This window comes from Cydia fagiglandana, chromosome 7, assembly GCF_963556715.1.
Source record: "Cydia fagiglandana chromosome 7, ilCydFagi1.1, whole genome shotgun sequence".
Taxonomy (NCBI): domain Eukaryota; kingdom Metazoa; phylum Arthropoda; class Insecta; order Lepidoptera; family Tortricidae; genus Cydia; species Cydia fagiglandana.
The window spans coordinates 12,206,032-12,218,370 of NC_085938.1; the positions used below are offsets into that span (position 1 = coordinate 12,206,032).

Here is a 12,339-nt window from a genome sequence, read left to right on the forward strand (position 1 = left end):
TTATTACAAGGTAATAAAGTTTACTAATGGTAACTCACAAGCGTCTTCGTTTGTACGAGCGTTAAGACTACATACTGCGTTTTGTGTTAGGAAGACAGAGCGGTAATACAAGGAACTAACCGATCTGTCGCTCTCTTTTCGAAATTAATTAAGCTTGATTCATGGAAATCTTAACGGGTCCATAAAACTTGGGAAGTCTGATTTCACACAGTGTCAAATATGAAATTATCTTGTATATTTAGTACCTTCCTTCATAAGAAAAGAGTTATAGAATACAATACCCCATAATAGACAAGCTCTTGGTTAAAAATAACAGCATTTAGCAAACGGTCGGTAAAATTAAATGTTTCACATAAAACGTAACATCAAGCATTCAAAACACGTGTCTCTGAAGAAGCTAAAAGAATAAATTAAGGGATTTTTTTTATTAGGAGAAGTGTTCTACGTCTTCGGTCTATTGAAAACCACCCGACTATCACTAGAAAGGGTTCAAACTAGTGGTGCTACACAGCATTAGTAAAGAATTCTATCGCTGACGGGTGTAATGACAAAAAAATATTTAAACAAATTAGTTCCACGCAGTTAGCACGCGTTCAAATCGAGCGTTTGCTGGCGCCGGGCTTTTTTAACACACAATATTGACAAATTGGGTTATTTTTAAAACCCTTTAAAGGATGACTCACGTTAGACCGGGCCGTGTCCGGGCCGAAGCTCCGGCCCAGACGGTCTAACGTGAGCCTTAATGGTAAGAAAATAAATTATCATTCATCATTATTATTAATTTTTAATAGAAACACATTGAAAAATACTTGAATACTAAGCAAGTTGAAGTGTTAATTAACGAAATTATTGTACGTTTTGATTTGAGTTTGAAACAAATAAAACAAATTATGATACCAAACCATTAATGGTAAAAAAAATAGATATTATTCTTAGATTTTTAATAGAAACACATTGAAAATACTTGGAAACTAAGCGAGTTGAAGTATTAAATTAACTAACGAAATTATTGTAAGTTTTTTATTTTCTTTTGAAACGAATAAAACAAATTATGATACCGCTAACTTCCGTATGTTATTTCCAAAAGCCGTCAGACCCAAAAATATATTTTTGTAATTAAGGATGTGCCCGAAGTTGTCGATAAACTGCGGTTTTGATGTGTGAGCTGATTAAAATAAATACTCGGCAGTAGCGCGGACAGCTGCTCCCGGGGTAATTGAAATGACGATTTATACACGCGCCGAATATATCGACATCGGTAATTTATAGTGAAGAGCTCCGTTATTATTGAGAGTTGAGACGGTTTTTTTAAAACGATATTTGTTTAAAAGTAATTATTGTTATAGATATGATGGTTTTCTTAACCTTTTTTTTAAACTTTATAAGGAAATTGTATGCTATTTGCGATCATAATTTGATATTTATTTCGATATTGTAATCAAAACGAAAGTTATTGACAGCCACTAATAATTTAGGTACTCATAAAGATTTCTTTATCTCACTAACGCAATTCGTGGCACACAATTGCAACTCAATTAACTCTTGTACAACAATTTTATTTACGCCATTTATTTAAGATAAGCCGAACCGTTTATCTCTGAGACTAAATTTATTTTGTTCATCATTAATTAGTTCTCACGTGTCGATACAAAGCAAGTGTCGATGCCGACGGGAGCTAACGTAAATCAAACCTGATTGATAAATTACTTGTAAATTAATGCTGTAAAAATTCGATAAAACTTATCGATTAATTTTTTTTAACAAAACTCATTTAAGTAAATACATAAAAAGACACAATAATTCATTTTGTACACACAAAAAAAAAACAAAATTTCCCAAGCGACTTTATTTGTTTCAGTGTGATACTGAATACCCAGTTTAATGCACGCTTTCATCGCAACTTCACTACGTTTAACTGATATTAACGTTATGACATTAATTAATTCATAAAGTAAGCACAGATTTGTGTGTCGCTTCATCACTTCCACAATCCCAAAAAACAAAAAAATTACCTATATACACACTAAGGTTACAGTACCTAACACAAGTTGTCGGTACCGTTAATTTATTGCACAGAGTGTCGATTCAGCAATCTGCAATTTAATAGGTTCTACCCGACATTTTGAAATAGTGAACGTTAACAAGAAGTGAAATATTTGCTTCAAATATCCCCACGATAGTTTCCTAACATATTTGTAATGAAGATAGTATATGTGGCAGGACATCACTATGTTCACATCTCAAAAACAATTATGGAAAACAATAAATTTAAATGTTTTGCGCCCGTGGGCTCGAACCCGGTCCAATTAGACCCTGGCCGTCCGCACTAAATCTCGCAGTGCTACCATGCTACACTAATTCATACGGCCCGCCAACGACCACTCATAACTGTCGACATCGACACAGACTAAAACAGCTTCTCGCACATCGATAACTTATATGCTGACGCCACTACACTAGTTACAGCTCAAAAGCGGCTTTGATTGAACGAATTAAGCTAATTTTGCAATTCATAAAACCGGAGTAGTAATAGTCTAAGTAGTCATATCACATTTGTAACTTTTGAGCATATTTAGGTATTTGATTTTTTGGTACTTTTTTTGACGATGTACCTGTGTATTGATTGTATCCGATATCGTACACTTATTGGGTGCAATACAATAATACACTTATATAGAACGCACACAATAGTATTAGTTATACGGCCGCGGTTACTATTAGGCTAGAATTACTACACACGAGCGATGACATGGCAATCAGCTTTAGCACCTTTTGCGAAATTGTTCTCTTTGGATTTTAATTTTAACCAACACCTTGACGTTTTGACTTATTTTTTATAAAATTCAATATGTAGTTTTATCCTTACCGTTTATAATTTTGTTATTAAGTATGGTTCTGATTCTAGTTTGATGATTAATTACTTAAGTATTACCTATTACCCTGTTAGTTGCTTTAGCATCCTTTTTATTTAACCGTAGGTACCTAGGTACAGGTACTCGGACTGTATAAACTGATTTGAAACATTCAATATAAAGTAGAAATCGTTGTTGTTTTTCATTGTATTAGCTGATCAAATTAGTGTCTACGAAACCCCTTAGTTTGAAATTATTTAATTTCTTTGTGGCAGTAGGCAATCATTTGGTGGGCACTGCGCGGCCGGCGGCGGCGGCGCGTGCGCTCTGCCGCACCTGCTCTAAGCCCTTGGTAATTATTCCACCACTCATTATATGATTATAAGACTTTTTTGGTGCTTTCAATCAAATTACACCTTGACTCGACTACTTTGTACGAGTGAGATGTCATAAAAGTTTTTTGTACAATAATTTTCGTTTGACGGTTACGTGTAAAACGAAAATATTTTTTGTGGTGATGCTTAATACAAAAGTCTACCTACTTCACTTTTGCTTCGTTGGTTTATCCATCCAGCTGATTGCAAAAATCTCAGAAATAGAAAACAAGGACTTAAGGTATTAATGCGAGCTTTTGTTACTTGCGAAGGATTAGACATTGTTACAAACGAGTTTTATCTTTGTGTTAGCAAGATGGACAATGGGTGTGAGCACTTTCAATTTGAAAGCTTTGAATAGAAGTAAACAGTGGCACTCGACAAAACTACCTCTCGCAAATCCCCTTGCACAAAAGCGAGAAGATTAAGAAAGAATGCTTTGCGCTAATTTCGCTCTGGACTGTCACGGAGATCACCTAGATGATAATTCTAAATTTGAATTCATGTAAACCAGAGCTCCGCAAAGTTTAGCACTCGAGCGCATCGATGGTATGATAGGCGGACATAAATAAATAATTAGAGGCGGCTCGAGGATGTAGGGGAGCGAGGGGGCACTCGGATAGTTCGAGATAGTATCTCTCGCAACCGCGCTTTGTGTCAAACGTCAGATGCTTATCTCGAAGATGTTTACAGATGTACCGGAGGGGTAACGGCCCAAACTCTCTCGTGGACGCAATCAACCGCATAACACTAATAGGTTGGCTGGCTTGATAGACTGTGAGTTAATTACTTTGCTTTGTCTTGACATTACCGATCCGACTACTTGGAGAGGTTGAGCTTTTTTGGATGTAACTATTTCCAGTGTAAAAAAATGAAGTGCAATGGAACGGGTTTAATGTGTTCCTCTCGGCCGTAGATCACGCTAGATGGCGCCGATAGCGTGGCCGCGGGCCAGATCTGCGATCATCTCGCTCGGTGTCTAATCGCCTAATTACCTCGCGGTAGCCCGCTGTTGCTAGGTAGTTTGAGATAAACCAATATACTTGTTAGATCGAATCTTATTACAAACCCTTTTACAGCGAACACACAGAAATAAACATTGATAAGCTATTAAAGCGTCAGTTTTTTGTATGTTTTAATTTTTGTAATATATATAAATATTAACTAATCCATATTGCGCTAACACCTTCGTGCAACGGACGTGTAGTTAATCAGCAAGAAATAGCAAATAAAGTTCTAAGCAATAAAGTCAGGGCACTCTTTGAACGGCGCGCCTTATACTTGCCTTCATCACGACCGCATGAATCTGTTATAAATGTAGAACGCAACGGTCTTTTCTCAAGCATCGATATCGAAGCTTAAAATCTCCATTTCTCGTGACAAAAGCTTGTGACAAAGTGGCCATTGCGAAATCTCGCCCGACCTAAGCGCAATAATTGTTTTGCACAAGGACACAGCCTTATCACCCGGACGATCTGACTGACGTGCAGCTGCTATATTCGTATTTTTAAAACCTACAGTAAAATTAAATATGAAAAGAAATAGACTTGTAGGTAATTATTTACCGTAAAAATCGACACGGTTGTGGAGGCCAGAATTTTAAAAGTGAAGTGAATTAACATCGTTATGTTGCTCGTACCTAGGGGGCTAGTCAAGATGACAATCTTTGATAGAAAATGTCAATCGAAGCTTAAATATAATGTATGGAAATAGTCAAGTCCATTTTCGTAGCATCTGTCATACCCATAATTTTTTTTCGTTTGGCGTTTCTCGATGTACGATTGTCTTGGATAGGTCCCCTGTTATATACAGTCGTACACATAACTATAGGTACATTTGTTATACTTTCAACTCTACGAAATATAACTAACTAAAAGTGACGATTACGGAACTGCCATAGAAATCAGGTTTAATTTCAAAAACGGTTCTAATTGCTTTCGGACTGATAGTTTCTAGAATTGCGACGCCCATTTTCTGTAAATTTATTACTAAGACGGTAAATCAGCTGGGAATCGCTCACTAAACAGAATGGGAGCTTAAGACTCATGAATAAAAACATTCTATTTAGCGCTACGCTCGCCAGCGCGGGGTTCGCCGCAAACGACATGTACTCTTCAAACAGTAGGGGGAAGAGTCAAAGTTGCGTATAAAGTTTATCGGACATATTCGGCTATGTGGGGCAGCTCAACGCAAACGCATTTCCGGCCGAACGCTGCCGGGAAAAAGCCATTTAAAACAAAAAGAAAAAAAATAGTAACGCGCCGCGCGCCGCGCTCGGACACTTCCGGTGGGCGCCATTTTTTCTGTATTGCCAACAGATAAAATCTTTCCGGCCTACTGCGCGAACACCCGCTCTTATTTCTTTTATAAAGGTTTTTACGCGATCGCTTTTTGGCAAAATTAGGTGTTTTCTTAATAGAAAAACTTTTATCGCTGTTTCGAAATTATGACTTTTGCCACGAAGCGCTACTGAAACAGAGTTAAATGTCCGAACATATACCAGGCAAATGGCATCGTATCTATACTCTGGCACAGCCACTTTGTTAGTAAAAAAAGGCGGCAAATTTTAAAAAATGTCAGCGCGAAGGGTTGATCTCCCATAGAAAATTTGAATTTTGCGCCTTTTTATACTGACAAGTTGGATGTGTTTCAAGCATATTTTATAATAATAATAATAAATTTCTTTATTTCGGACAAACAAAAGTATCCATAGAGTGTTAGTAATACATACAGGCAAATATCTTAGAAACTAGTGTTAGTATTTTTACATTTTAATTAAACATCTATGTTTGGCTAATTTATAATATAGATACCTGCCTACACTACTACTACAGCATAGCAGGCACCTATACTACAAACTGGGCTACACCTTTTATCAATTCGGTCCAATGCTTTAGCATCGGACAATCATACCTATCAGCAATTTCTTTTAGAATGCTGTTGGGACTACACCTCACACGACTTAGTAATGAGACTATATTTTTACGTAATACAGTCTGAAAACCATCCGTGTGATTTTAATAGATTCGGTATAATTAATTTTAGTGTCATTATTTGTGCATGGCGTTTGTACAAAGGCGGGGTTAGATGAGAATAAGCGCATGCAGCCATTACGTTTTCGATATACAAGTCTACAGTTCAAATGCACGAGTTAGCAACAGAGTTGTATGTTAATCCCAGTAGTGGTAGTACCTACCGAGTGGACGCCACTTTTTCCATCGAGCGCGCAAAACTCAGGAACAATGAACACCACAATTAGTGTAGGACATTTGCATCGCTACGAATTCAACGGCCGAACTTATGTAAATGAGATAGCTGTTCAATGTTGAATATTCAAATTGATGTCATTATAACATACGCCCAGCCAACCGGCCGTTTGGCTACCGGCCAGTCTGTTTGTAATGTAATGAGTAAATTTTAACGCTCCTTATTTTATGCCTCTCATTCACAATGTTCAATTCCATTTCCTATTTACTCGTTATTCCCATTTTTTATTTTCCTACCTCACGCACCCAAAAAATAAATTCGATAGCACTTATAAAATATACACCACACCGATGTGTTATTAATCGATACCTCACCCGATCGAGCGCAGAGATTTATTTTGTATCCATAACCTAACATTAAAAACCTAATGCTCCTTTAGTGCGAGCGACTGGCATAAAAGAAAAACACAAGAAAAAACAGTGACTGTCAAATTCCCTCGGATGCTGGCTGAACAAAACAGCACTTTAGACGAGTAAAAAAATAAAAAAGCAAGAGCTAGAAGAGCGTTCTCGATTCAAAAATTGAATTGATCGCCCCATTGTATTCCAAATGTATCATTTGAGCTGTTATTATGGGCTCTCTCTCTAGCGCTCAATACAAGTTGGTAATCCAATACTTTTGTATGGGAGGCACTTAACACAGCGAGCTAGTTACGAAATGTCCCATGTGTTATACATAATTTGTTTATTATCATCGAAGAGTAGTTATATTCTAATTAAACTTTTAAAGGTGCACGTTATTTTCAATAAGGCGAACATTTATCATCAAAAGTAGTTATCTATACTGATACGAGCATTCCTACATAAAAACTACACTGTCGCAAAACGAATTGATGGGTAGAAAACAATCGAACGCACAAAAAACCAAAATAGCATTTCATCGAAAGATTAAGAAGGTCGCACAAAAAAATGAATAGTTACCAACCACAAAAACCTAATCGAGTATAGTCGGAGGAAGTATCGAATAAACGAGCGTGATAAATTAAATAAACAAATTTATAAAAACTTCAACAGACGGACGAAGCTTTGTAATGGCTTATTGCGGTCGGTTGGCGTGCGGGACTCGAACCCACGCACCTACAGTAATCCTATTACCCATTGTGGATGGCCAAATAAATAATTTATTTTCAATCGCTTTCAATTGATATACCTACAGGGTTTTTATTCCCAAGGCGGCTATTCTGAAACTGCATCGTCATGTCAACCACTCTGAGGATTTCATTCTATTCCGAGTTCAAAAATCGCGTTGTAAAAATGTCGTTCGAAATTTGCATAATCATTCCCATAAGGATCTTAAAGTTAAAAGTCGACTCACGGTCAGCGCATTCCCATATCAATCAAAAACAAAATGTATACAACTAATAAATGTTGTTATTGAAAACAATAACAAAAGAGTGGGGCAAAAGAACAAGGTCCTTGAGTTGTATGGGGCAATTGGAGAGCTCGTGGGTCTCGCTACAACTGTAGTCACGCTCGTAGAGCCTTTGAAAGATATATTTGGAGTAAACATACTTGAGTGCATTGTTTGTGCACTATACTGCATTAAACCGTCTTGATATTTTAAGACACGAGATACTATTCTCATCAGTGTCAAATTTATGTTATAAAAGTATTGAAAATACCTGTATTGAAATGAAAAATATGTATTTTTTGTTATTGATTAAGACACCCTAAGCAGTAAGTAGCAATTTCTTAATCGATAAGTTAGTAAAATTAACAGTTTCATTATATCTTTTTGCTCTAAGTATCGACGCAATGCCAAATAAGGCTTGAAAACACAGCTTTTTATTGATATGATAGGGTCATTGCGCTAGTTGTCGTCCGGCTCTAGTTTACGTCCGTACGTAATATAAAAATTATGTCTCGCAAGCAGCAAATTATAAATGAATTATGTATTTGCTAATCCGTCAAGCGGACGGAAACTGACACCGGACGGTAAACTGACGCAATTACCCTATGTTAATTTATACGATACTTTTAGGTAGATGTACATATAAAACGAAACAAAGTCTTAAGAAAATCCCATATTTACTAAACCTTGCACGAGTTATTTTACATACAATTAAAAAATAAACAATAATAAGTTTTACCTTGTTAAAGTATCAAGAGTTTATGGCCGATACAGAGCGGTGACGTCGGCATCACAATACGCTCGTGCTTTGTTGTATGAATTGCATTTTTTGAGTGAAATCGATCACGAGGCATCCGCCTCAGGCCACTTATTATACTGTATTTATTTACACATTGTGTCGGAAATTTACTAAGCAAATCGACAATATCGATACTGTTCCTTTTTGCCTTTGTGAGGTTTTGACGATTGTTTGACAATTTGTACGTTTAAAAATGATTTATGTTTGATTTAGAGGTGAATTTACGCCGTACTAGTATTTACTTTTCGTTGTTCCAGTGCATGATATATCGGTAGGATTATTTAATTTAACTAATAAACGGGACATAAATACAAGTAAAATACAATTGTAAAAAAATAAAAATAAAATTAAAAAATTGTAAGAAAGTAAACTTTCAGAACAGTGTTTTTGTATTTATTTATTTAAAAAAACATACAACCGAATTGATAACCTCCTTCTTTGAGATTTGGAAGTCGGTTAAAAAACTATAGAAGAAAACGTGGCCTAAGGAACTCTTGTGCAATAGAAGATATCATGAATCAAAAATATGTAAATAGATACTTACATATTTCTTTACAGCATAGAATACGTAAACTAAAGAATCGTTTCAGAGCGTGGCAAATTATAAATAGTCGCAATTGTGGTACGAGTGACACGGCCGTATAAATATGTATGAGAAGGCGGTACGCTACCTCTGCTCTGCTACCATGCACGCCCGTCATTATTCCAGCTTCTGAAGTAGCTCCCGTCGCCATTGTAGCTTCTGAATAATTAGACCAAGCAACAATACTTACAATGTCGTATACATTTCGACAGAAAAAATGTCGAGTGCCCTCGTAAAAGCCCCTTTGACAGTTAATTTTAGTCATTGTTGCGTTCTCCCGTTTGATATTCTTTCGAATCGAGCGATTTTCGATTGCTTTTTTAGGGTTCGTAGGGCCGTGAGAATAAATGCTAATACCACTGTTTTGTTTTTAATATTTTAGTGTTTGACTGAATATACAGCATTTAACTGCGAGTTCTTAAGTCTTTATTAGTTTTTAAACATTGTTGGTAGGTAGTGGAATGCCATATGAGAGTCACATAGAGTCCGTCTAAGCGTCTAAGCTAACTTTGCAATGTCTTGACTAGAACAAACCGAGGAAGTGTCATTATAAACGTCATATTTTCATATAAACATGACATTACCACTCTTTGTCATTGCAAATGAGTTTATAGGGCAGTTAGCTTGGTCCGACTCTACCTATTTTTCTTAGTAAGTAGCCTATGATAAACGTACCAAAGCACGAGTATCGTAGTTAGGAGTTATAATTTTTATAACTTCAATTCAATTACAATATTTAAAGTTATCTTGAACTTTGATTCTCATTGACTCCCTAAACTTTAATTAAAACACCCCGATTTATTCACCATTAGATGTTATCCGGCGTCCGTAATTCATTTGAGACAATCGTATTGGGTTTTATGACACATTAGGCCGCTCGGGGGTGCGCTTGACTGCCCGGTTATCTGTCACCGAGATACTGTCAACTTATCCCGAGGGAGCGACCATGGGGGCCCCGGGTTAACTAGACGTACTGACTGGGTCTTTTTGAACCGGGCGATAAATAGAACAAAATGTATTATAGTAGTACCAGAGGCAAACAAAAATCTGTATAGCTTGTTAGGGTTCGGTACCCGAAGGGTAAAAACAGGACCCTATTACTAAGACTCCACTTCTGTCTGTCCGTCTGTCCCTCCGTCTGTCCGTCTGTCCGTCGATCTGTCCGTCTGTCTGTCCGTCGGTCTGTCAGTCACCAGGCTGTATCTCATGAACCGTGATAGCTAGACAGTTGAAATTTTCACAGATGATGTATTTTTGTTGCCGCTATAACAACAAATTTGTTGTTATAGCGGCATTATTTATACTAAAAAGTACGGAACCCTCGATGGGCGAGTCCGACTCGCACTTGTCCGGTTTTTTCATACTAGACGTCAGATGCCCCACAAGCAATAAATGTTTAAAACGGTTTTATTTACAAGATTGGCTTAAAGTTAGTGTTTCGGAAGACAAGACTCCTGAAGAGAGTAGGGGAGGTAGGGCACCATTGACACAGGACTGAACAGGACTGGACATGATAAGGGGGTGCCCGAGCTTCCCGACTGCCCAATGGTCCCCTAAGCTTCAATGAATTTTTAACAAAGTAATAGTGATAAAACATAGTCAAATATGGACACTAGTCCAGTACTTTTACAAGACTTGCTGTTTTAGTACTTTGGGAAATAGGACACCAGAAGAAATACCGCACGAATTAACTTATTAGGACCCCCTACTTATTAGTTCCCTTAAAACTTTTAAAAGCAATAACGACAAAATATTATATGTTTCGAACTGTTTTGCGCAGGTGAAAAATTATAATGACGTATAAATTTGTGACCACTACATTAATGATAATGATACTTGGTAAGAAGGTGCTTAATTAAATGTACTTAACGTTATTAATTAAAACTTGTCATATATATAGGTACATGTCATTAGTTAGGTGCACGTTTGATTTATCAGCCTCTAAACAAATTAAATTTGTCACTATTTTACCACTTATGTCACAAAATTATTTTAAGATAGGCACCTTCTAATAGGTACATGATATAATAACCACTGTAAATTACACATTTAATGACTATTTATCAAAGGTTTGCAAATTAGGTAACTATAGCAAGTTCAGGTAAGAGTAAGGTGAATTTTCATTTACCTTAATAGTACATTACGATATACAAGTGCGAAAAGTCGTATGTGTATTGTACAACGTCTTACAGTACATACGGTCCTTTACATTTTTGACATAGTGCTATTCATAAATTACGTCATTTCAAATTGGGGGGGTCTGAACACTCTGAACATCGGATGATGGTAACATGACGTAGGAGGAAACGGGGTCATTCGAAGCATGATTTTTGGATGACTTTAGGGGGGGTCAAAAATCGTCAAAAATAGATGACGTAATCTATGAACAGTCTATGATCTAGGGGGTAAAGTAGCACCATATATACTGTAAAAATGTATTGTTGTAGGTACTCACATTATGCAGCTTGTAGTATAGCCCGCAGGCGTTGCAGACGGGCTCGCCGTTCTGGTTCCGGCGCCACAGCGTCGTGGTGGTGGTCTTGCAATTGGCGCAGGAGGTGCCCGCGCGCCGCGCTGCGCTCTGTAGCGACTGAAACAACAACGTACTTACTTAGACAAGGGTATAAAAAGATATTTTTGTTAAAACATGAATATATCAATGTAAAGGTGATTAAGCGTGTTTTGATTACCTTTAAATTGATATCTTTGGTAAGAATATCAATCAGGTAGTACTCGTTACGCTTAAAGATCTAGAGGATCGCAAGTCTGATTTGTGAAAAAGATGTGATTTTTTGATGCAGAATGCATATTGTAAGGGTAAAGTTCAAGGGGCTGGTAGGAGGACCACTTTTCAGCCTAGCAATATAGAGTTACTTAGAGCCTAGGAACGCCAGTAGGTACAAGGTTCAGAAGTCAAACGGCGGTATATACCTACATATTACATGTCATACATAATTATGCATACGAAATTGTTCCAAAGACCCTGGTCTAAGTTACTAATGAGTCAACGAGATTAAGCGAACAGGATATTGATATATCGTTCAATATTTCAATAGAGTTCAAAGAAGACACATGTTTGAATAATTTTTCTAACATTAGGCAACCGCTAATTCT

General features: G+C 36.9%; 2 protein-coding genes across 3 annotated transcripts in view; both read right to left on the reverse strand.

Moving 5' to 3' along the window:
• Nucleotides 1–12,339, reverse strand: part of LOC134665895 (uncharacterized) — a 286,141-nt gene that overhangs the window by 56,486 nt on the left and 217,316 nt on the right. The gene's annotated exons all lie outside the window — the stretch shown is intronic.
• The window catches only part of LOC134665877 (GATA-binding factor C-like), a 106,029-nt gene that overhangs the window by 12,982 nt on the left and 80,708 nt on the right, over nt 1–12,339 (reverse strand). For both annotated transcript variants that reach the window (XM_063522905.1, XM_063522906.1), the window contains exon 5: nt 11,681–11,815. In XM_063522905.1, coding sequence (XP_063378975.1) covers nt 11,681–11,815 — 135 coding nt within the window. The remainder of the gene's footprint in view (nt 1–11,680; nt 11,816–12,339) is intronic.